Raw genomic sequence first — 26,298 nt, forward strand, 5'->3', positions numbered from 1 at the left:
GTGTGGTTTGTTGTTGGTTTCAATAGGACAGAGTTCCTGGATAAACGATGTTCAGCATCGTATCGAGTGTGTGACTGTGGGCGTTTTGTCACCGTCTACATTGGCGTCCCTGGGTCATGTCCAATCAGAAATGGTCACAAGGCCCCGAACCCCAAACACATCCGCCAACTCAACGGACTGATCAAGACCTTGGACCCAGACCTTCAGAGCACCCTACGTACTCTCATCCCACGTACTCCCCACGTTGGAGATCTCTACTGCCTCCCGAAAATACACAAGGCCAACACACCAGGCCATCCTATCGTATCAGGCAATGGGACCCTGTGTGAGAACCTCTCTGGCCACATCGAGGGCATCCTGAAACCCATCGTACAAGGTACACCCAGCTTCTGCCGCGACACGACAGACTTCCTACAGAAACTCAGCACCCATGGACCAGTTGAACCAGGAACATTCCTCGTCACAATGGATGTCTCGGCACTCTACACCAGCATCCCCCATGACGACGGCATTGCTGCAACAGCCTCAGTCCTCAACACCAACAACTGCCGCAATCCAGACGCAATTCTGCAACTCATCCGCTTCATTCTGGATCACAACGTCTTCACCTTCGACAACAAATTCTTCATCCAGACACACGGAACAGCCATGGGGTCCACATTCGCACCTCAATATGCCAACATCTTCATGCACAAGTTTGAACAAGACTTCCTCACCGCACAGAACCTTCAACCGATGCTATACCCCAGATACATCGATGATATTTTTTTCCTTTGGACCCACAGCGAAGAATCACTGAAACGACTACACGATGAGATCACTAAGTTCCATCCCACCATCAGACTCACCATGGACTATTCTCCAAATTCTGTTGCATTCTTGGACACACTCATCTCCATCAAGGACGGTCACCTCAGCACTTCGCTTTACCGCAAGCCCACAGACAACCTCACGATGCTCCATTTCTCCAGCTTTCACCCGAAACACATTAAAGAAGCCATCCCCTATGGACAAGCCCTCCGTATACACAGGATCTGCTCAGACGAGGAGGAGCGTAACAGACACCTACAGATGCTGAAAGATGCCCTCGTACGAACGGGATATGGCGCTCGACTCATCGATCGACAGTTCCAACGCGCCACAGCAAAAAACCGCACCGACCTCCTCAGAAGACAAATACGGGACACCACTGACAGAGCACCCTTCGTCGTCCAGTACTTTCCTGGGGCGGAGAAACTACGACATCTTCTTCGCAGCCTTCAACACATCATTAATGAAGATGAACATCTTGCCAAGGTCATCCCCACACCCCCACTACTGGCCTTCAAACAACCGCGCAACCTCAAACAAACCATTGTTTGCAGCAAATTACCCAGCCTTCAGAACAGCGACCACGACACCACACAACCCTGCCAGGGCAATCTCTGCAAGACATGCCAGATCATCGCCATGGATACCACCATTACACGTGAGAACACCACCCACCAGGTACGCGGCACATACTCGTGCGACTCGACCAATGTAGTCTACCCCATACGCTGCAGGAAAGGATGTCCCGAAGCGTGGTACATTGGCGAGACCATGCAGATGCTGCGACAACGAATGAACGGACATCGTGCGACAATCACCAGGCAGGAATGTTCCCTTCCAGATGGGGAACACTTCAGCAGTCAAGGGCATTCAGCCTCTGATCTCCGGGTGAGCGTTCTCCAAGGCGGCCTTCAGGACACGCGATAACGCAGAATCGCCGAGCAAAAACTTATAGCTAAGTTCCGCACGCACGAGTGTGGCCTCAACAGGGATCTGGGATTCATGTCGCATTACATCCACCCCCCACCATCTGGCCTGGACTTGCAAAATCCCACCAACTGTTCTGGCTTGAGACAATTCCCACCTCTTTAACCTGTGATTATCCCTCTCCCTGGATCTGTAATGATTTGATTACCTGCAAATGCTCGCATTCCAAGCATTGTCCAGCATCTCTGACTTTGTCTATATAAATGTTTCTGGAATATACCTCTCCATTCACCTGAGGAAGGAGCTGTGCTCCGAAAGCTCGTGTTTGAATCAAACCTGTTGGACTTTAACCTGGTGTTGTCAGACTTCTTACTGTGCTCACCCCAGTCCAACGCCGGCATCTCCACACCAAATCCATCAACCTCACCTGGTGTTCTTGAATATTCAGCCAGAACGTTGAACCCGGGTTCGATTCCCAGCTTGGGTCACTGTCTGTGCGGAGTCTGCACGTTCTCTCCGTCTCTGTGTGGGTTTCCTCCGGGTGCTCCGGTTTCCTCCCACAGCCCAAAGATGTGCAGGTTGGGTGGATTGGCCATGATAAATTGCCCTCAGTGTCCAAATGTGAGGTGGCTTTCCGGGGAAGGGGGGCCTTGGGCCGAGGTAGGGGGCTTTTTCAGAGGGTCAGTGCAGACTCAATGGGCCGAGTGGCCTCCATCTGAACTATAGGGATTCTATGTATGGTCTATTAACAGGCAGCCCATTGACAGGATTTTACTGTGGAGTAAATTAAACAAAGTCATGTAACCTTTGTCTGTATTTAGCTTTTCAAAAAGCTGGGAATAGATTCTGACTGTTAAAAACAGAGGATGATGCTTCACAACAGGTGGTGTCATCAAACCCTCAGAGATGGGAGGAGGTGGCACAATGGCACTGTCACTGGCCGAGTAATCCAGAGAGCCAGGAGAATGGTCTGGGATCCCGGGATCCAATCCCACTCTGGCACATGGTCACATTTTAATTACATTTTATAAATCTGGAAGTTAAAGTCGAATAATGACCATAAAACAATTGCTGATTATCGTAGAAACCCATCTGGTTCACTAATGTCCTTCAGGGAAGGGAATCTGCCGCCCTTACCCAGTCTGGCCTACACGTGACTCCAGGTCCACAGCAATGCGGTTCCCTCTGAGCCAGCCGCTCAGTTCCAGGGTAATTAGGGATGGGCAACAAATGGCGGCCCCGCCCAGCAACACCCACATCCCAAGGATGAATTAAATAAAGATTGGAGCTGGAGTAGATCGATCAGCCCCTCCAACCTGCTCCATCGTTCGATTAGATCATGTCTGATCTCACTGTGGCCTTAACCCCACTTTGCTGCCTGTCCCCATAACCTTTCCCACCAAAACCCTGTCTAACTCAGGCAGGGGGGTCAATGCTGAGTGTGTGAACGGGAATCAATAGTGAAATATCTGCCCCCGGGCAGTTCACATTTCCCAGCAACCAGCATCACACAGATCATGATGTCTAAATGGTTCCCAAATTCAAGGTTGGGACCAAAACACATTTCCATAGTTAATCATCCGAGGCATTTCATTAACATGTGATGTTCCCGTAGCTAAACTTTATTTAAAACCATCCCTTTGAAACTGTATAAAAATCCCTGAGCTCTCTGCTCAAACTGCAGATCGAGCTGAAGGTGCTGAGGGTCATTCAGTGAATTCACCAGTGACCTGTCCCGACACCAAGATGCTGAGAATCTTCTTAACCGTGTCTGTCCTCTTCTGGAACCATCTCGCTGCACAGAATCCAGTAGGCAAGGTGATCGAACTCTGTGAACGGGATGACTGCCTTAAACCCGAAGTCGTCATTAAGGACAAGGTGAGTATAATTCAGAGTTTGCTGCTCTCTGTAATGTTCGTACCCAGTGGAAATTATTTAATGCCTGTATTTTAGGGTCGAGTCCCCTTTACTCTCTTTACTGTCAAACATCTGTGTCACTCAGGCAGGGAGGAGATTCACCAGGATGCTGCCTGGGATGGAACATTTCAGTTATGGAGAGAGGTTGGATAGGCTGGGGTTGTTTTCCCAGGAGCAGAGAAGGCTGAGGGGCGAACTGATCGAGGTGGACAAGATTATGAGGGGCAGGATAATAATAATAATGATCTTTATTGTCACAAGTAGGCTGACATTAACACTGCAATGAAGTTACTGTGAAAAGCCCCTAGTCGCCACATTCCGGCGCCTGTTCGGGTCACAGAGGGAGAATTCAGAATGTCCAATTCACCTAACAGCACGTCTTTCGGGACTTGTGGGAGGAAACCGGAGCACCCGGAGGAAACCCACGCAGACACGGGGAGAACGTGCAGACTCCGCACAGACAGTAACCCAAGCCGGGAATCGAACCTGGGATCCTGGAGCTGTGAAGCAATAGTGCTAACCCCTGTGGTAGTGTGACGTCCCACCCCCGAAACTGCCAGAACACTCCCCCCAACAACGCCCGACCCTTCCCCGACACTCCCCCCACCCCAACCCTGCCCCACCCCCCCAATAAGCCGCAACCCATCGCCGACAACCCCAACCCCCACCCCCCACCTCCGACCCCTCCCAGACGCACAAATACAGCAGTGATACAACTTACCCCCCCACAGAGACCCCTGTGATAGTGAGAACCCCCCCCCCCACAGAGTCCCCTGTGATAGGGAGACCCCCCCCACAGAGACCCCTGTGATAGTGAGAGCCCCACAGAGACCCCTGTGATAGTGAGAACCCCCCCCCACAGAGTCCCCTGTGATAGGGAGACCCCCCCACAGAGACCCCCCACAGAGATCCCCCCACAGAGACCCCTGTGATAGGGAGACCCCCACAGAGGCCTCTGTGATAGGGAGACCCCCCCCCACAGAGACCCCTGTGATAGGGAGACCCCCCCCACAGAGACCCCTGTGATAGGGAGACCCCCCCCCACAGAGACCCAGTGATAGGGACCCCCCCCCACAGAGACCCCTGTGATAGGGAGACCCCCCCCACAGTGACCCCTGTGATAGGGAGACCCCCACAGAGGCCCCTGTGATAGGGAGACCCCCCCCACAGAGACCCCTGTGATAGGGAGACCCCCCCCACAGAGTCCCCTGTGATAGGGAGACCCCCCCAGAGAGACCCCTGTGATAGTGAGAACCCCCCCCCCCACAGAGACCCCTGTGATTGGGAGACCCCCCCACAGAGACCCCTGTGATAGGGAGACCCCCCCCCCACGGAGACCCCTGTGATAGGGAGGCCCACCCACAGAGACCCCTGTAATAAGGAGACCCCCCCCCACAGAGACCCCTGTGATAGGGACACCCCCCCCCCACAGAGACCCCTGTGATAGGGAGCCCCCCCCCACAGAGACCCCTGTGATAGGGAGACACCCCACAGAGACCCCTGTGATAGGGAGACCCCCCCACAGAGACCCCTGTAATAAGGAGACCCCCCCCCCACAGAGACCCCTGTGATAGGGACACCCCCCCCCACAGAGACCCCTGTGATAGGGAGCCCCCCCCCACAGAGACCCCTGTGATAGGGACACCCCCCCCCCACAGAGACCCCTGTGATAGGGAGCCCCCCCCCACAGAGACCCCTGTGATAGTGAGACCCCCCCACAGAGACCCCCCACAGAGACCCCACACAGAGACCCCTGTGATAGGTACACCCCTCCCCCACAGTGACCCCCCACAGACCCCTGTGATAGGGAGGCCCCCCCCACAGAGACCCCCACAGAGACCCCTGTGATAGGGAGACCCCCCCACAGAGGCCCCTGTGATGGGGAGACCCCCCCCCACAGAGGCCCCTGTGATAGGGAGACCCCCCCACAGAGACCCCTGTGATAGGGAGACACCCCCCACCACAGAGACCCCTGTGATAGGGAGAACCCCCACAGAAACCCCTGTGATAGGGAGACCCCCCACACAGTGACCCCTGTGATAGGGAGACCCCCCCCCCCCACAGTGAGCCCCCACAGAGATCCCCCACAGAGATCCCCCCACAGAGACCCCTGTGAAAGGGAGACCCCCACAGAGGCCCCTGTGATAGGGAGACCCCCCCCACAGAGACCCCTGTGATAGGGAGACAACCCCCCCCCCCCACAGAGACCCCTGTGATAGGGAGACCCCCCCCCCACAGAGACCCCTGTGATAGGGACCCCCCCCCCCCCACAGAGACCCCTGTGATAGGGAGACCCCCCCACAGTGACCCCTGTGATAGGGAGACCCCCACAGAGGCCCCTGTGATAGGGAGACCCCCCCACAGTGACCCCTGTGATAGGGAGACCCCCACAGAGGCCCCTGTGATAGGGAGACCCCCCCCCACAGAGACCCCTGTGATAGGGAGACCCCCCCACAGAGTCCCCTGTGATAGGGAGACCCCCCCAGAGAGACCCCTGTGATAGTGAGAACCCCCCCCCACAGAGACCCCTGTGATTGGGAGACCCCCCCACAGAGACGCCTGTGATAGGGAGACCCCCCCCCCCACGGAGACCCCTGTGATAGGGAGGCCCACCCACAGAGACCATCCCCCACAGAGACCCCTGTAATAGGGAGACACCCCACAGAGACCCCTGTGATAGGGAGACCCCCCCCCACAGAGACCCCTGTAATAGGGAGACCCCCCCACAGAGACCCCTGTAATAAGGAGACCCCCCCCACAGAGACCCCTGTGATAGGGAGACCGCCCCCCCCACAGAGACCCCCACAGAGACCCCTGTGATAGTGAGACCCCCCCACGGAGACCCCTGTGATAGGGACACCCCCCCACAGAGACCCCCCCACAGAGACCCCTGTGATAGGGACACCCCCCCACAGAGACCCCCCCACAGAGACCCCTGTGATAGTGAGACCCCCCACAGAGACCCCTGTGATAGGGAGACCCCCCCCACGGAGACCCCTGTGATAGGGAGACCCCCCCCCACAGAGACCATCCCCCACAGAGACCCCTGTGATAGGGAAACCGCCCCCCCCACAGAGACCCCCCACAGAGACCCCTGTGATAGGGAGACCCCCCCAGGGTCCCCTGCAATGGGCGGCACAGGAGGCTGCCCGACATGTGCACCGGGGCAAATGGGGACGGGACGCTCTGATCGTCTCCAGGTTCACCAACTAGATTGGGGCGGGGGGGGGGGGGAATCAAGCCTGGGGCACGGACCCCGCATCCCACCACTAGCCCCCCCACATCCCCCGCCTGCAACTCCCTCCGTGATACATACCTGCGGCGCTCCGAGCTGGGGGCTCTGGGTTGGCAGGAACAGCGGGTCGGAGCCATGGGATGGAGGGTGATGGCAGCCCGCTCTGCGATGGGCTCCATGCTCCACATCGTTTGACAATGTCTGCCTCATGCCCACAGTACCACCTTCCCCCTGGGTGATCACTGCATGCCAGCTGGCCGGTCCATCACATGGTCGGTGGGGTGGAGGGGTGGGGGGGGTACGGTGGGGAGCCCATGCCACCCACAGCATCCGCCCATTCCCCCCCCACCGCACCTCCTCTATGGCCAGCCCAGACCAGCCCACCCCTCACACCCTGACAGAGCCCCGAGGCAGGTTGGAATGGTGCAAACAGGTGTTTAATCTGAAAACCCTCGACCCTATCACTAAACTGTGCCCTGTTCCCGTGCCAACTGAACTGGTGTCTACATTACTGGCCTTACGGCCCTAACACTGCGCCTGGGTAGTTGCCCAGATGGTACAGCAGGACTGGAGGCAGCCTGCTGTGATTCCTGCCCTGCCACCTGGGTCCCGGTTAGCGAGTCTCTGCTGGGGCGATCGGGACGGGCCCGGCTGCTGCTCGGATGTCCCAGGTGGTGTGGTGCCTCCCTGTCTGATGCTGCCCACTGGAGGCCCCAGGGACAGGAGGGGTGGAGACTGAGGGGCTGCGGTGTTCCCACACCCCCCCTGCGGGAGTCACTGGCACGGATCCCAGCACCTCCTCCTCCCTCGGGGTGCCCGACGGCCCCCAAGCTGCTCCATGGGACTAGAGTGAGTAATCCCTGAGACTCCCCCACCACCTGGCACTGCCAGTCCTGGAGACCCACTCTGGTCTCGACCAGGGTATGCACGCTCACACCGCATCTAAAACAGGACGTCCATTCCTTGGAGATGATGCAGTGAAGATTGACTGGATTGATTCCTGGGTTACAGAGTTGTCCAATACTGAAAGGAATCAGTTTGTCGGGAACTCTGTGGAAATTAGGAGAATGGGAGCAATCACATTCAAACAGACAAGGTGACAAGGTACAATTTAGGATTCTAGCTTCCTCACAGGGGTAGTATAATGGAGTATATTTGGATAGGTCCTGTGAAGGATTAACCCTGTGGTGTCACTAGAAGGAAGTGACATATACTCTGTGATCTGAGAGTCCAGCAGAAAGCAGCAAGAAAAGAAGCTCCTGTCGGGGGATGTTGTGGGAATGTTATAGCCAGCTGTACAGGCCGGAACCCCCTCGATAGGGAGGAGGGCATGAATCAATTCCTGGGGAGTTCCCGAAAGTAAATAAAGAGCTGGTGGAGGCCCTGGGGGCCCGATTGGGCTTGGGGAGGTGATATACGGACTGGGGGCGATGCAATCGGGTAAAGCTCCGGGATCTGACCGATCGCCAGTGGAATTTGAGAAGAAGTTCTCTGGGTTACTGGGCCACTCCTGGTTAAGGCTTTTAATGAGTCCAAGGAGGTGGGAGCACTCCCCCCAACGTTATCACAGGCATCAATTTCTCTCACCCTGAAGAGGGACAAGGATCCGGAGAGCTTTGGGTCGTACAGGCCAATCTCCCTCTTGAATGCCCAATTATTGGCTAAGGTCCTGGCCACTCGAATAGAGGATTGTGTCCCGGAGATAATTGGGGAGGATCAGGCGGGATTTGTAAAGGGCAGGTACCGAACATCCAAATTAGACGGCTTGTTAATGTAATTATGATGCCAGCGGAGGGGTGCGGGGCTGAGGTGGTAGTTGCCATGGACACGGAGATGGCTTTCGGCCGGCTGGAGTGGAAGTATCTGTGGGATATTTTCGGCAGGTTTGGGTTGGGCCAGGGATCTGTGGGCTGGGTCCGGTTATTGTACCAGGCTCCGGTGGCAAATGTAAGAACTAACCGAGTTCAGACAGAATACTTTAGTCTACGTCGGGGGACAAAGCAGGGATGCCCGCTCTCCCCATTACTGTTTGCCCTGGCCATAGAACCCTTAGCAACGGCTCTGAGAGCAGCAAATACCTGGCAGGGTATAGTGAGGGGGAGGGGAGGGGGAACACAGGGTCTCTCTCTATGCAGATGATTTGCTGCTTTATCTCACGGACCCGGTGGGGGGGGGGAGATGACCAAAATCATGGAGGTATTAGGAGAATTTGGCTGATTTTCAGGCTATAAGTTAAATATGGGAAAGAGCGAGATGTTTGTGATCCAGGCACTGGGGCAGGAACGGAGGCTGAAGGAGTTCCCTTTTCCAGTGGTTGGGAAGAGTTTTAGGGATCTGGGGATTGAAGTGGCCAAGGATTGGAGGCAGCTTCACAAGTTAAATTTGGGCAAAGCAGTGGATCCAATGGGATTTTTGTAGATGGGACCGGCTCCCACTGACGCTGGGGGCTGGGAGGGTTCAGACGGTGAAGGTGACTGTCCTTCCGAGACTGATTTTCTTTTTTCAATGTCTCCTGATTTTCGTCCGAAAGGCTTTTTTCAGAAGTATGAATGTAGTGATATCGAGGTTTATATGGACGGGTAAAACCCCGATAGTAAGGAGGGCACTCCTGGAACGGGCACACGGGGAAGGGGGATTGGCTCTCCCGAGCTTTATTAACTATTCCTGGGCTGCCAACACATTGATGGTCAGGAAGTGGGTAGAGGGGGAGGGGTCGGTCTGGGAGCGGATGGAGGCAGCATCCTGCAAAGGTACGAGTTTGGAGGCTTTACTGATGGCGTCCCTGCCGTTCTCGCTGGCTCGGTACTCCACAGGTCCTGTGGGGGGGGGGGGCTGAGGGTGTGGGGGCCCTGAGGGTGTGGGGGCCCGGAGGGTGGGGGGGGGGTGGGGGCGCCCTGAGGGTGGGGGGGCCCGGAGGGTGGGGGGGGGCCCTGAGGGTGGGGGGGGTGGGGGCGCCCTGAGGGTGTGGGGGCCCTGAGGGTGTGGGGGCCCTGAGGGTGTGGGGGCCCTGAGGGTGTGGGGGCCCTGAGGGTGGGGGGGGTGGGGGCGCCCTGAGGGTGTGCGGGCCCTGAGGGTGTGGGGGCCCTGAGGGTGTGGGGGCCCTGAGGGTGGGGGGGCCCTGAGGGTGTGGGGGCCCTGAGGGTGTGGGGGCCCTGAGGGTGTGGGGGCCCGGAGGGTGTGGGGGCCCTGAGGGTGTGGGGCCCTGAGGGTGGGGGGGGTGGGGGCGCCCTGAGGGTGTGAGGGCCCTGAGGGTGTGGGGGCCCCGAGGGTGCGGGGGCCCTGAGGGTGGGGGGGCCCTGAGGGTGTGGGGGCCCTGAGGGTGTGGGGGTCCGGAGGGTGTGGGGGCCCTGAGGGTGTGGGGGCCCTGAGGGTGTGGGGGGGGAGGGGGTGTGGGGGCCCTGAGGGTGTGGGGGCCCGGAGGGTGTGGGGGCCCTGAGGGTGTGGGGGGCCCTGGGGGTGTGGGGGGGTAGGGGGTGTGGGGGCCCTGAGGGTGTGGGGGGGTAGGGGGTGTGGGGGCCCTGAGGGTGTGGGGGCCCTGAGGGTGTGGGGGCCCTGAGGGTGTGGGGGGGTAGGGGGTGTGGGGGCCCTGAGGGTGTGGGGGCCCTGAGGCTGTGGGTGCCCGGAGGGTGTGGGGGGGTAGGGGGTGTGGGGGCCCTGAGGGTGTGGGGGCCCGGAGGGTGTGGGGGCCCTGAGGGTGTGGGGGCCCTGAGGGTGTGGGGGCAATGGAGGCAGTATATGAGACTGGAGGGGGCGTCAGAGTGGTCATCGATCTGTGACAATCACCAGTGTGTCCCGGGGGGGCTGGATGGGGGCTTTAAGGTATGGCAGCAGGCAGGGATTGAGAGGTTTGGGGATCTATTGATCCAGGATGACTTCCCGACCTTGGAGACATTAGAGGAGGAGTTTGATTTGCCGGGTGGGAAGGGGTTTCGTGACCTTCAATTGCGGGACTTTGTACAGAGACAGGCCCCAAGCTTTCCTCGCCTCCCCCTGAGGATGAAGTGCTGTCAAAAACAGGGGTTGGAGTGGGAAAGTTCCATAGATAAACAGGGAATTGTTAGAGTGGGAAGGGGCCCCTATCAGAGAGGTGAAGAGGAAGTGGGAAGAGGAGTTGGGAGGGGAGCTGGAAACTGAACTGTGGGAAAAAGCCTTGAAAAGGGTAAATGCATCCTCGCCCTGTGCTAGACTCAGCTTGATTCAGTTCAAGGTAGCCCACAGGGCCCACATGACGGCAGCTCGGATGAGTAGGGTCTTCGAGAACATGGAGGAAAGATGTGGGCGGTGTGGGGGTAGCCCGGCCAACCATGTTCATATGTTTTGGGCATGTCCCAAACTGAGGGAATCGTGGCAGGGATTTGCAGATGTTATGTCAGAAGTCCTGGAAGGTAGGGCAACTCCGAGTCCAGAATGAGCAATATTTGGGGTGTCGGAGGGTCCGGGGGCAAAGGGGGGAGGGAGGCTGATATTCTGGCCTTTTCCTCCCTGGTGGCCCGGAGATGGATCTTGCTGAGATGGAGGGACCCGGAGCCCCCGAAGTCAGGAGTGTGGGTCAGCGATATGGTCAAGTTTCTCAGTCTGGGGAAAATCAAGTTCACTCTGAGAGGATCAATACAGGGATTCGCCCGGAGTTGGCAGCCGTTCATCGATTTCTTCAACAAAAACTGAACGTCAGCAGTAAGGGGGGAAAGGGAAAAGGGGGGGAAGGATATCAGGAGGCAGGGTAATGTTGGATAAGGACAGGGAGCTTAGTATACGGGTAATTGGGGACAGGGTGGGGGATGTGGTTTATTATTTGATCTTTTAGGGGGTATTTTCTGCATCGACCTGTGCGGTTGTTTTAGAAATGTCAAAATGTCAAATTGTAAAAATTGCAAATGCTAAAATAAAATATTTTCTAAACAAAAGGCTTGAGGAGCTGTTGGGCCTATTCCAGCTCCTATGCTTTCAGCCTGGATTAGTGCCTGGATACGAGGCCCAGTTTCTGACCCATTGAAACCTTTCTGTTTAAATAATGTGGTTAAACAGTCAAAGGGAAACACAATGACTGGACATGATTCAGTGTCGATGGCCGTCAATAACATTCTCTATATTTGTTTTCATTGAAAGCCCAAGGGGAAGGAGTCAGGCCCAATGTGCAGGGTAACTCGAAAGTTGAAAGAGTGCATGAGGGGGTCAGGAAAATCCATCTGGAAATGGGGATGCCAAGTCTCCCATCATCAACTCCAAACTCTTTTCCCAGGTCAGTCCATGCAGGACATGAATACTGTTCCCACACCTGGGAACCGAGGACAGGCCCCTCAACACTGATGGGTTTTGGTGCCAGTTCAGTTGTGTCACATGGTGATGGAATTTATTTTCTTGTTTCAGAATTATTATGAGTTTGAATTTGAATTTCGGCAATGGGTTCAAACTGAAGTTGATGCAGAGGATATTAAAAGTGCGCTGGCAATCGGTCTGGAGAAACTATTCAGTTATGCACGTTGTGGGAATGTTGCAGGTATGTCAGATGTTCCTTCAAAGTAACAACAGATTATAAAGCAACCGTTCCCTCTTTAACCTGTCAGGTTTGAAACTTTCTGTACAGACTGACACACTGACCAAAGAATTGTCAATCCCAGAGTGATCCTCGGTCACATGGGACTAGTGGGTTGAGGCGCTAATGGGGCTCCTGCTTTGATACCTGCCGGCTTTATATTCCCAGAATCCAGGACAGTTTCCCACGTGTACTGGGAGCGGGATTCCAGCTGTGGTTGCTGAATTTCCCCAGTGTAATAAAGGCTCTTTGTCAGGCATGAACCCGCTATTGGAGTCGACATGAACCCTTGTAGAAGCTGAGAAACAGCATCTCTCTCAGCTCAGTGGATGCTGCAGGAAAGCTGGCTCCTGTCTGAGACTCAGTGACAGGAAATTCTACCTTGTTAAAGAGAAATCGTCTGTAACTAACTGTGTCCAGTTATTTCATGGTTAATGGTGGTTGAGGGGGAATATTTAATGGTTAATGGTGATTGAGGCTGAATGGTTAATGGTTAATGGTGGTTGAGGGTGAATGGTTAATGGTTAATGGTGGTTGAGGGTGAATGTTTAATGGTTAATGGTGGTTGAGGGTGAATGTTTAATGGTTTGTGGTGGTTGAGGGTGAATGTTTAATGGTTAATGGTGATTGAGGGTGAATGTTTAATGGTTAATGGTGGTTGAGGGGGAATGGTTAATGGTTAATGGTGGGTGAGGGTGAATGGTTAATGGTTAATGGTGGTTGAGGGTGAATGTTTAATGGTTAATGGTGGGTGAGGGTGAATGTTTAATGGTTAATGGTGGTTGAGGGGGAATGTTTAATGGTTAATGGTGGGTGAGGGTGAATGTTTAATGGTTAATGGTGGTTGAGGGTGAATGTTTAATGGTTAATGGTGGTTGAGGGTGAATGGTTAATGGTTAATGGTGGTTGAGGGTGAATGTTTAATGTTTAATGGTGGTTGAGGGTGAATGTTTAATGGTTAATGGTAGTTGAGGGTGAATGGTTAATGGTTAATGGTAGTTGAGGGTGAATGGTTAATGGTAGTTGAGGGTGAATGTTTAATGGTTAATGGTAGTTGAGGGTGAATGGTTAATGGTTAATGGTAGTTGAGGGTGAATGGTTAATGGTGGTTGAGGGTGAATGTTTAATGGTTAATGGTAGTTGAGGGTGAATGGTTAATGGTGGTTGAGGGTGAATGTTTAATGGTTAATGGTAGTTGAGGGTGAATGGTTAATGGTTAATGGTAGTTGAGGGTGAATGGTTAATGGTAGTTGAGGGTGAATGATTAGTAGACTGTTAGCAGAATTTAAACTGATGTGATGGAAGGGGATGGCAGAATGGATCCAGAATTGATCCATTGATTGATTGATTGATATTTATTGTCACATGTACCGAAGTACAGTGAAAAGTATTTTTCTGTGGCCAAGGGAACAAATGATACATCAACAAATACTGATTGGTTACTGTGCGGAACAAGGCCAAACAAAAGCAGCATAGGGCATCCTGAATAGTGTTCTCACAGGGAACAGATCAGTCCAAGGGGGAGTCGTTGGGGAGTCTGGTAGCTGTGGGGAAGAAGCTGTTCCTATGTCTGGATGTGGGGGTCTTCGGACGTCTGTACCTTCTGCCTGATGGAAGGGTCTGGAAGAAGGCAATGCCTGGGTGGGAGGGGTCTCTGACAATGCTGTCTGCCTTCCTGAGGCAGCGGGAGGTGTATACAGAATCAATGTGGGGGTGGCAAGCTTGTGTGAAGCGTTGGGCTGAGTTCACCACACTCTGCAGTTTCTTGCGATCTTGGACCGAGCAGTTGCCATACCAGGCTGTGATGCAGCTGGATAGGATGCTCTCTATCGCACATCTGTAGCAGTTTGTGAGAATCGATGCAGACATGCTGAATTTCTTTAGCTTCCGGAGGAAGTAGAGACGTTGTTGTGATTTCCTGACTGTTGCATCAACGTGAGTGGACCAGGACAGTGTAATGGTGATGGTGACCCCCAGGAACTTAAAGCTATTGACCATCTGGTTTAGGGGCTGGTTTAGCACAGTGGGCTAAACAGCTGGCTTGTAATGCAGAACAAGACCAGCAGCGCGGGTACAATTTCCATACCGGCCTCCCTGAGCAGGCGCTGGAATGTGGTGACTAGGGGCTTTTCACAGTAACTTCATTGAAGCCTACTTGTGACACTCAGCGATTATTATGATTATTATCTCCACTTCGGAGCCATTGATGCAGACGGGAGTGTGTGTCGTGCTGCCCTTCCTGAAGTCAATGATCAGTTCCTTGGTCTTTCCAATATTTAGAGAGAGGTTGTTTTTGGTACACCATGCAACCAAGTGATCTATCTCCCTTCTGTAGTCTGATTCGTCGCTGTTTGAGATGCAGCGCACCAGTTGTATCATCCGCAAACTTATAGATTGAGTTGGAGTTAAATCCTGCCACACAGTCATGTGTATAGGGAGTGCTGTAGAGGACTGAGCACACATCCTTACGGGGCCCCGGTGTTGGGGACTATTGTGGAGGAGGTGCTGTTGCCGATCCTGACAGATTGCGGTCTGTTGGTGAGGAAGTTGAGGATCCAGCTGCACAGGGAGGGGTCAAGCCCAAGATTGCAGAGTTTGGTTATTAGTCTTGTCGGAATAATGGTGTTGAAGGCTGTTGTTAAAAATTCACCATTATTCTTAGAATTCCCCCCATACCAAAAAGGGCCGACATTCTAAATGGTGAACAGGGATTCTCACTCCCTGACTCCGATGCAGGCTTCGGTGGGTGCTATTCAGCTCAAACTCTATTTTCAAGTTATCCCCAGGTATAACCCATACCTTCATCGAAAATTTCATCTACTTACCACTTAGTAGCATTGATCCTGGGTCCTGCATTGCTAAGTAAGTAAAGTAGACTTTAGGAATAACCACTGTTTCAGGTTAAATTAAGTTATTTTATTATTATATTTTTTTATTTTAAAAGCTGCAATCACTCTCTTTCCAGAAAGGTAAAAAGATCTTGCTTCTGGATCCTTCTGGTTGGTTGAAGGGACCTTCTGGTTGGTTGACAATCTATCTTCTTTTTAAAGTCTGGTCTTCTTTAGATGTATTTGCTGGTTAGCTCGGTTGCTGTGTCCCATCCTTCCCATGTACCGAGCTGTGAGAGCTGGCTCTGCTGGCTATCACTGAGCTGACTCTGCCTCCTCTTTAAATTCCCGTCTTCCTTAGATGTATTAGCTGTTTTAGCTCGGCTGCCATGTCTTATGTTTCCCATGACTGAGCTGGCTGTAAGCTAACTCTGCTTCTCTTGTTCCTTCTCTCTGTCTTCTGGTTCTGGTAGTTCCTGCTCTGGTCTTTGGGTTTATATTTTCTGTCTAACAGTTATTAAGTTTTTATGACCTTATTGTAAAGTAACTATTATTTCATTTTGATTGTAAAAAGTATCTTTGATCTAAACATTCTAACACAACTAAGTATTCATTTTGGGCATGGCCTCACCTCTCAGATCTGATTACATTGTTTCCTTTGTGATGTTCAAAGTTCCTTTGTGATATTCAAAAATGCTTTGGTTTCAAGAGGTGTTACTTTTAATTCCTGTCATTTCTATAGTTTTATTTTCCAATTGTCCCCAGCTCATAATTTTGACTTTGATTTTGGCTTTAAATTATGTTTCTCGTAGACTAATAGCCTCCAATTTTCTTTAATTTACCTGATATTAGCAAAATTTCACACCTAGAATTGTCACCAAATCCAACTGAACCTCATCCTTTCCTTTCCAGCTGTTTACTAAGATAGTTAATTTCAACGAAGGTGTGAATCATTGCTTTTAGCTGTATGCTAAAATTTAACTTGGTTATGACTTGAAAGGCCTGCCTGTTTTAAACATTCGTCACTTAATTCAACTGAAACCTTCGTCCATGTTTTTCCAGATGCTTCCTAAAATAGTTACTTTCAATGAAGGTGTGAGCCATTGTTTTTCGCTTCATACAAAAATCCTGTGTGTTTGCTAAGCCTGCTTGAGAGAAGGAATCTGCATTTTATAATCCTGTACTTTGCGGCTGCTATTAACCCTTCGTGGGATCTTTCCCTGTACCCTCTCATGTTTCTCTCAGACCAGATATTGCCAGGCTTCCATGTTTGCAGTGACACATGTTTCCATATTATCAATTACAAGGTGGAGGTGTAGTCTATGAACAGCAGTCTGACGTAGGTGACCTTCTTGTCGAGGTGGTTGAGTGTTGATTGTAGAGCCAGGGACATAGTGCCTGCTGTGGACTGGTGTGGTGGTCGGCAAACTGCAGTGGATCGAGACCGTCTGGGAGGCTGGCAGTGATCCATCTCATGACTGGCTGCCCAAAGCATTTCATGATAACAGACGTCAGGGCCACCGGTCAGTAGTCGCTGAGGGAGGCTACCCTGTTCTTCTTTAGTACTGGTATTATGGTGGTCTTCTTGAAGGAGGTGGGGACCTCAGAGCGGAGGAGTGAGGTGGTGAAGATATCTGCGAATACACTCGCCAGCTAGTCTGTACAGGCTCTGAGTGATCGCCCAGGGACTCCGTCGGGGCCCGTCGCTTTCCTCAGGTTCACTTTCAAGAAGGCAGCTCTTACCCCTGAGGCTGTAATAGTGGGTATGAGTGTGTCCAGGGCTGTTGGGGTGGATGGCACTGATACATTGGCTGACTGCTCAAAGCGGGCATAGTACTTGTTCAGATCATCGGGTAGGGATGCTCCAGCCCCAGAGATTCCGCCTGGCCTTCCTTTGTAGCCCGTGATCTCATGTAAGCCCTGTCATAGTCGTCGTGGGTTAGTGTCGTTGGCCTGGGACTCTCGTTTGATGCGGTATTGTCGTTTTGCATGCTCGGACCCACACTGCACGGTTTCCTTCGGATTTGCCAAAGTGTGGTTGGGGAATGGAGCGGGAGAATCCTTTGATGCCCGTGTAGCAGTGGTCCAGGGTGTTTGTACCTCCGGCAGAGCAGGAGATATGTTGATGGAGTTTGGGTGGAACATTCCTGAGGTTGGCCTGGTTGAAGTTTCCAGCCACGATTGTCAGGGCTTGAGGATGATTTGTTTGGTTGTTGTTGATGGTGGAGTTAGTTCATCAAGTGCTGCTCTACATCCTGGCTACTTGTTCATTTGCATATTCCATTAAAGTGATATCACAACATTTTCCACATTTCAACAAAGTCACCCTGCCCCCTCACCTGTAACGTTTTACTCCCCATAAGCTGATTACCCAGTTAAATTCTCTGTCTCTCTGCCTACAGCTACTGTTGTCCCTCTCTCTGCACCTTGGGGATTTTTTGGATATTTGGAAAATGGCAAAATACAACAAAGATTCAGTGTATTTCTCCGGATAGTTTCCGAAGTCAACAATCCACCTGAACCAACAGATCCAGCCGTTACATTACAAACTGGACCTCTTCTTTGGTACTATATCCGGTGAGTTTAGTGCACCCTGAGGTCCCTCTGCTACTGCACTCTCTTTAGAACTGTGCCATTTAGTCTGCATTGACTCTCTCCACCCTTTCTGTAAAATGCATCACCTCATATTTCTCTGTGTTAAACTCTATCTGCCACTTGCCTGCCCATTTGGCCAGCTTCTCGATGATCTTACTCCAGCTGTGGACTAACTGACTGGTGCAGGCCGCTCAATGGGCTGAATGGTCAACCCCTGTCCCTGTTGTCCTGGCAACCGACTTTCCAAACAGGATTTGTCAGGAGTATAAAAATTAAATTCCTCTGTTCTTAATTCTGTTGCAGGACTTTTGACACAAAGGTTGATGATCAGCAAACTGAAGAACGTGTGATTCAATTACTGAAGGATTTGGAACAAGACAACCGACCCTTCAATAGCACATTTTTTGGCGTCCCTTATTATAGCACACATGGGCTAATGGAAATAGGTTTTGAAAAAACAGGAGAATGAAGGTTTTCTGGAAGGTTCTGTACCTTTCATGGCATCAAACAGTGAGAAGTGCTTAACTCTATTCTAAAACTGTTTAACTTTCCATTGGGTTTAATCTGGAATATTGAGCATAGTTTTAATCTCCTTACCTTCAGAAGGACCTTTAAGGGACGGCAATGTCTGTTGAAAATTAAATAAAAACAAAGAATCTTCAAGTCCGCTCCACCGTTCAGGAAGATCATGGCTGATCTTCGAACTTAACTTTAGGGCAGCACGGTATCATGGTGGTTAGCATAATTGCTTCACAGCTCCAGGGTCCCAGGTTCGGTTCCCGGCTTGGGTCACTGTCTGTGCGGAGTCTGCACATTCTCCCCGTGTGTGTGTGGGTTTCCTCCGGGTGCTCCGGTTTCCTCCCACAGTCCAAAGATGTGCAGGTTAGGTTGATTGGCCATGCTAAATTGCCCATAGTGTCCAAAATTGCCCTTAGTGTTGGGTGGGGTTACTGGGTTATGGGGATAGGGTGGAGGTGTTAACCTTGGGTGGGGTGCTCTTTCCAAGAGCCGGTGCAGACTCGATGGGCCGAGTGGCCTCCTTCTGCACTCTAAATTCTATTCTATATTCTATAAACTCCACCTTCCCACACTGTCCCTCGAGTGTGTAATCTGTCTAATAAACAGGGAATGTACTCCCACTAAACTCGGATCATCCACCCTTAACTAAGGAGCCCAAACATCATCACATCATATTCTACCTGCCATGTCCTTCACCACTCACTGAACCAACCAAATGTGGAGCAAACACGTGATGGTCCACCCACACGTTAACCGTACATGTGACTCCAGCCCTGATATATTTGACTGTCTCTGAGTCCCGCCTGCTCTATTTCCCCTTAATATTGTTTATAATTTGGTTTCCCTTCAACATCTCAAATTCATTGCTGAACACGTCTCCATACTGCACAGATACAGGGCAAAACTCAATAGTACCGGGTGCTGGGCCCTCTATTGGGGAACGGGGATTAATCACTGCACTAATTTGCTTTTTCTGTCATCTTGCTTTCAATGAATTGTGAAACTGAGACTGAGATGGCCCTAGTGTCAGGTACAGTTCCAGAATGTTCTATCTTCACACAGCGATGGAATATATTCATATTTATCCATCATACTGACCAGAATGTTTCAAGTTGATGTGAAAAGAGTTGGGATTTGTTACAGAGCACAGAGTATTGAAGCTGTTCAATGTGAAATCATGGAGTGATCAGATGTGGGACTGTTCCTGGGCTCTCTCACTCGGAGTTAGTTCCAGATGGAATGATTTAATTACAAGGGAATGTTTAAACTGTAAAGTGTGTTCACCATTTGTAAAATAATGAGATTTTCATCACATCATCTGGAAGATTTTGCTTCAATGTTTGAATAGTTCTGTGTCCTGTGCTGTATAATGGGAATGGACCATATAACAGACTGTGTGGTATAGATACTGGACACTGTAGGAAGAACACGTCACTCACTGGACAAACCTGCTAATGGACACAACATCCTGTGTGGGCAGTAAAATATTCCCTTTTCCTGCCAGTCCTGAGAATCAAACACTGGACATTGTGGTGGGGATGATTAAAAAGGTTGTTTCTCAATCGGGTTTGATCTGACTCAGATCAGTCCAAGTTCAGGAAACAGATGGGCCCAGCTCAGGGAAGTGGCAGTTTGCTGACCCAGGTCTGAAGCAGCTTAAACTTGGTCCTTAAACTGGAGCAAGAATCCCAATCTAAAGTTAAAATCCAGAGACTGAAGATGGAATAAAGTTTCCATTCAGATCTCCTCAAACCCACACTGGGAGCTGACTTTGGGAATATCGACAGACTGAATCTGTGATTGAGAAAATGATGGATTCAGATCTGACTCCCGTTAACAGGTGGGCCATTCACAGGTTTCTCTGCTGCAGTAAATAATCCATCGTCTTCTAGTCTTTGTTTGTCTTTTGTTTTTCAAACTGCTGGGAATGATTCTCACTGTGAAATAAAGAGGGTGATGCATTTACACATTTGGTCTCATGTTAGATTCTTCCTCACAAATCAATCTGGGTCAATGATCACATCACTACTTTCATATCAGATAAACTCTCCACATTTCAGTGAAATGATTCTGTTCAGATGTTGAGGTGTAAAATTAAAGAATGAGAAAGAATGAAGATACGGAGAGTAATTTATTGGGAGATGTGACACTTGGAGAGCGAGCTCCATATTGGTCAGGTGACAGCTCACACCGCGTGCAGTCCGACACTTCAACCTGTCAAACTCCACTCTGAGCAGTGTTTCTAACTCTGTCAATGGGATATCACTGGAGAGATAGAGGCCAACACTCAACAATTCATGGACCCAATCTGGGTGGGTCGGGGAGGGATGTAATTTGGGATCTGGTTCATAGAATCCCTGCATTGGAACATACAGAGATACAGGAGGAGGCCATTCAGCCCTTCCAGCCTGCTCTGCCATTCGGCCCTTCGAGCCTGCTCTGCCATTCAGCCCTTCGAGCCTGCTCCGCCATTCATTATGATCATGGCTGATCATCAAGTTCAATACCCTGATCCCGCCTTCCCCCATATCCCATGATCCCTTTGCCCCAAAAGCAGAATCTAATTCCTCCTTGAAATTACACAAAGTTTTGGCCTCAACTACTTTCTGTGGGAGTGAATTCCACAGATTCCCCGCTCTCTGGGTGAAGACATTTCTCCTCACCTCAGTCCTAAAAGGTTGACCCCTTATCCTCAAACTATGGCCCCTAGTTCTGGACTCCCCCACCATCGGGAACATTCTTTCTGAATCTGTATAACCCTGGTAGAATTCTGTAAGTTTCTATGAGATCCCTTCTCATTCTCTAAACTCCAATGAATATAATCCTAACCGACTCAGTCTCTCCTCATCTGACAGTCCGGCCACCCCAGGAATCAGCCTGGTAAACCTTCGCTGCCCTCCCTCCATAGCAACAACATCCTTCCTCAGGTAAGGACCCCAAAACTGGGCACAATACTCCAGGTGTGGCCTCACCAATGCCCTATACAATTGCAGTAAAACATCTCTATCCCTATCCCCAAATCCTCTCGCTATAAAGGCCAACATACCATTTGCTGCCTTTACTGCCGGCTGTACCTGCGCGCTTACTTTCAGCGACTGATGCACGAGGATGCCAAGGTCTTGCTGAGTATCTGCCTCTCAATTTACACCCATTCCAATAATAATCTGCCTGCCTATTTTTGCTCCCGAAGTGGACAACCTCACATTTCTCCACATTATACTGTATCTGCCATGCATGTGGCCACTCACTCAGCCTGTCCAAATCCTGCTGAAGCATCTCTGCATCCTCCTCACAGCTCACCCCCCCCCTCCCCCCCCCCCCCCCAACCCAGTAACTAATTATCAGCTGTAAATGTTGAGATAAAACATTTCTTTCTCTTGTCCAAATCATTAATATATAATGTGAACAGTTGGGGCCCCAGCACAGATCCCTGCGATACCCCACTAGTCACTGCCAGCCAATCTGAAATAGACCCATTTATTCCAACTTTCTGCTTCCTTTCTGCTGACCAGCTTTCTATCCATCTCAAGGCATTACCCATAATCCCATGAGCATTAACTATACACAGTAATCTGCTTTGTGAAACGTTACAGAAAGCCTTCTGAAAATCTAAATAAACCACATCCATCAGTTCTCCCTGGTCAACCCTTCTCATTACATCTTCAAAGAATTCTGGTAGATTTATCGAGCAGGATTTCCTGTTCATAAATCCATGCGGCTTTGTCTGATTACACCACTGCTTTCCAAATGCTCTGCTATGAAACCCCTGATAATGGATTCTGGCAACTTCCCTACTATAATCATAATAATAATAATCTTTATTGTCACAGTAGGCTGACATTAACACTGCGATGAAGTTACTGTGAAAAGCTCCTCGTCGCCACACACCGGCGCTATTCAAAACGGGAGGTAGGGAGAAAACAGGGAACTATAGACCAGTGAGTTTCAGATTTCTGGACCATTGGGATCTCTTCTGGGGCAGGTGGGACCTGTACAAGGACGGGTTGCATCTAAACTGGAGAGGCACCAATATCCTGGCTGGGAGGTTTGCTAGAGTCACTCGGGAGGGTTTAAACTAATATTCACCTGAGGAAGGAGCTCCGAAAGCTCGTGTTTGAAACAAACCTGTTGGACTTTAACCTGGTGTTGTCAGACTTCTTACTGTGCTCACCCCAGTCCAACGCCGATATCTCCACATAATTTAAACTAGTATGGCAGGGAGCAGGAACCAGAGGGTGAGCTTAGAAGGTGTCAGAACTGAAGGGGAAATAGAGAACAAAAATAATAGAACAACATCACCCTCAGGCAGAGCAAAAAAGGTGACAAGTGTGAGAAGGGAGGTGGCCAATGCAGGATTGAGGGTGTTGTACCTAAATGCGCGCAGTATACGGAACAAGGTCAATGGGCTTGTTGGGCACATTGACATTGGCCGGTACGATGTTGTGGGCATCACAGAGACGTGGCTGCAAGGGGATCAGGGCTGGGAGCTAAATATCCAAGGATATGTGTCCTATTGAAAGGACAGGCAGATGGGCAAAGGGGGCGGGGTTACATTGTTAGTAAGGAATGAAGTTAAATCGATAGCAAGGAGCGATATAGGGTCAGAAGGCAGAGAATCTCTGTGGGTAGAGTTAGGAATCGCAAAGGTAAAAAGACCCTGATGGGAGTTATGTACAGGCCCCCGAGCAGTAATCAGGATGTGGGGCAGAAAATAAATCAGGAGATAGAAAAGGCATGTAAAAAAGGCAATATTGGCTGGGGACTCGCGATATTTCGAGTTGGGGTGGAGCCGGGAGTGCAGGAGGCGAGAGAGGCCGGTGTTTTGGCCTTTGCGTCCCTAGTAGCCCGGCGGAGGATCTTGTTGCAATGGAAGGATGCGAGGCCCCCAAGCGTGGAGACCTGGATCAATGACATGGCGGGATTCATTCAGCTGGAGAAGGTCAAATTCGCCCTGAGGGGGTCGGTACAAGGGTTCTTTAGGAGGTGGCAGCCTTTCCTCGACTTTCTGGCTCAACGATAATGTACTAGGTCAGCAGCAGCAGCAGCAGCAACCCGGGGGGGAGGGGGGGAAAGGGGGGGGGAGGGGTTTCAGGGGGGCATTGTTTATGTTAATTTAATTTATTTTTAATTCATTTTGTTGTTCATTGGGTTTGGGGGTGGTGGGGGGGGTTCGTGATATGCGTTGTTACGGGTTAAGGGGGTGATTATTATTGTTATTATTATTGTTCTGTTATTATTCATGTTTCAAAAAATTTCAATAAAAATTATTTTTTTTAAAAAGGCAGTATTACAATAATCATGGGGACTTCAATATGCAGGTGGACTGGGAAAATCAGGTTGGTAGTGGATCCCAGGAAAAGGAATTTGTGGAATGTCTAAGAGATGGTTTATTGGAGCAGCTTGTGACAGAGCCGACTAGGGAACAGGCAATTCTGGATTTGGTGATGTGTAATGAGGCAGACTTGATTAGGGAGTTTAAGGTGAAGGAACCCTTCAGGAACAGTGACCACAATATGATAGAATTTACCCTGCAGTTTGAGAGGGAGAAGCTGCAATCAGATGTAACGGTATTACAATTAAATAAGGGTAACTACAAAGACATGAGGGAGGGGCTGGCCAGAGTTGATTGGAGAAGGAGCCGAGCAGGGAAGGCAGTGGAACAGCAATGGCAGGAGTTTTTGGGGGTTATTCGGGAGGCACAACAGAAATTCATCCCAAGGAGGAGGAAACATGCTAAGGGGAGGACAAGGCATCCATGGCTGACGAGGGAGCATACAAAGTGGCGAGGATTAGTGGGAAACCAGAGGATTGGGAAGCCTTTAAAAGAGAGCAGAGGACAACTAAAAAAGCAATAAGGGGGGAGAAGATGAAGTACGAGTGCAAGCTAGCTAGTAATATAAAGGAAAATAGGAAGAGTTTATTTCAATTTATAAAAGGTAAGAGAGAGGCAAAAATAGACATTGGACCACTGGAAAACGTGGCTGGAGAAGTAATAATAGGAAACAAAGAAATGGCAGATGAACTGAATAGTTACTTTGCATCAGTCTTCACGGTGGAAGACGCCAGTGGGATGCCAGAGCTCCAGGAGAACCAGGGGGCAGAGGTGAGTGCAGTGACCATTACTAAGGAGAAGGTTCTGGGGAAACTGAAAGGTCTGAAGGTGGATAAGTCACCTGGACCGGATGGACTACACCCCAGGGTCCTAAAAGAGATAGCTGAGGAGATTGTGGAGGTATTGGTGATGATCTTTCAGGAATCACTGGAGGCAGGAAGGGTCCCAGAGGACTGGAAAGTGGCTAATGTAACACCCCTGTTTAAGAAGGGAGGGAGGCAGAAAAAGGGAAATTATAGGCCGGTTAGCCTGACTCAATATGTAGATAGGCCGACTAGGGGGGAGGCCATATTGGACTTGGTGCTCGGCAACGAACCAGGCCAGGTGTCAGATGTCTCAGTGGGTGAGCATTTCGGTGACAGTGACCACAACTCCTTGACCTTTACCATAGTCATGGAGAGGGATAGGAACAGGCAGTATGGGAAGGTATTTAATTGGGGGAGGGGAAATTATACTGCTATTAGACAGGAGCTGAGGAGTATAAAGTGGGAACAATTGTTCTTTGGGAAATGCACAACAGTAATGTGGGGATTGTTTAAGGAACACTTGCTGCGAGTGCTGAATAGTTTAGTCCCACTGAGACGAGGAAGGAATGGTCAGGTGAAGGAGCCTTGGATGACAAGAGAAGTGGAGCTTCTAGTCAAGAGGAAGAAGGAAGCTTACGTAAGGTTGAGGAAGCATGGATCTGGCTCGGCTCTAGAGGGTTACAAGGTAGCCAGGAAGGAACTCAAAAATGGGCTGAGGAGAGTTAGAAGGTGGCATGAAAAAGCCCTGGCGGGAAGGATTAGGGAGACCCCAAGGTGTTCTACACTTATGTAAGAAATAAGAGGATGATCAGAGTGAGAGTCGGGCCGATCAGGGATAGTGGAGGGAACTTGTGCCCAGAGTCTGAGGAGATGGGGGAGGCCCTAACTGAACACTTTGCTTCAGTATTCACGAGAGAGAGGTACCTTGTTGCCCATGAGAACAGTGTGAACCAGGTTAATAGACTCAAACAGTTTGATATTAAGAAGGAGGATGTGCTGGAAATTTTGAAAAGCATCAGGATAGATAAGTCCCCTGGGCCTGACGGTATATACCCAAGGTTACTACGGGAAGCGAGGGAGGAGATTGCTGCGCCGTTGGCGATGATCTTTGCGTCCTCACTCTCCACTGGAGTAGTACCGGATGATTGGAGGGAGGCGAATGTTGTTCCCCTGTTCAAGAAAGGGAATAGGGAAATCCCTGGGAATTACAGACCCATCAGTCTGACGTCTGTGGTGAGCAAAATATTGGAAAGGATTCTGAGAGATAGGATTCATGATTATTTAGAAAAACATAGTTTGATTAAAGATAGTCAGCATGGCTTTGAGAGGGGCAGGTCATGCCTCACAAGCCTCATTAAATTCTTTGAGGATGTGACGAGACACATTGATGAAGGTCGGGCAGTGGATGTGGTGTATATGGACTTCAGTAAGGCATTTGATAAGGTTCCCCATGGTAGGCTCATTCAGAAAGTTAGGGGACATGGGATACAGGGAAATTTGGCTGTCTGGATACAGAATTGACTGGCCGAAAGAAGACAGCGAGTGGTAGTGGATGGAAAATATTCCGCCTGGAGGTCGGTGACCAGTGGTGTCCCGCAGGGATCTGTTCTGGGACCTCTGCTCTTTGTGGTTTTTATAAATGACTTGGATGAGGAAGTGGAAGGGTGGGTTAGTAAGTTTGCCAATGACGAAGGTTGGGGTAGTTGTAGATAGTGTTGAGGGATGTTGCAGGTCACAACAGGACATTGACAGGATGCAGAGCTGTGCTGAGAAGTGGCAGATGGAGTTCAACCTTG

At 50.8% G+C, this 26,298-nt stretch overlaps 1 protein-coding gene across 1 annotated transcript; it reads left to right on the forward strand.

Moving 5' to 3' along the window:
- The first annotated feature begins 3,427 nt into the window (after positions 1-3,427).
- On the forward strand, positions 3,428-18,412 carry LOC119966781 (heme-binding protein 2-like). Its single transcript, XM_038798758.1, has 4 exons — positions 3,428-3,615; positions 12,257-12,386; positions 17,653-17,827; positions 18,149-18,412. The coding sequence occupies exons 1-4, from the start codon at positions 3,484-3,486 to the stop codon at positions 18,312-18,314; spliced, it is 603 nt and encodes a 200-aa protein (XP_038654686.1). The 5' UTR covers positions 3,428-3,483; the 3' UTR covers positions 18,315-18,412.
- The last annotated feature ends 7,886 nt before the right edge of the window (positions 18,413-26,298 follow it).

This window comes from Scyliorhinus canicula, chromosome 6 (genome assembly GCF_902713615.1).
Source record: "Scyliorhinus canicula chromosome 6, sScyCan1.1, whole genome shotgun sequence".
Lineage (NCBI taxonomy): Eukaryota > Metazoa > Chordata > Chondrichthyes > Carcharhiniformes > Scyliorhinidae > Scyliorhinus > Scyliorhinus canicula.

Excerpts from the sequence above, each read along its gene's own strand:
- LOC119966781 (XM_038798758.1), top strand. The coding sequence starts at position 3,484 with ATGCTGAGAATCTTCTTAACCGTGTCTGTCCTCTTCTGGAACCATCTC. Across the intron at positions 12,387-17,652 it reads ACGTTGTGGGAATGTTGCAG|CTACTGTTGTCCCTCTCTCT; the intron begins GTATGTCAGATG and ends CTCTGCCTACAG. Across the intron at positions 17,828-18,148 it reads CTTCTTTGGTACTATATCCG|GACTTTTGACACAAAGGTTG; the intron begins GTGAGTTTAGTG and ends ATTCTGTTGCAG.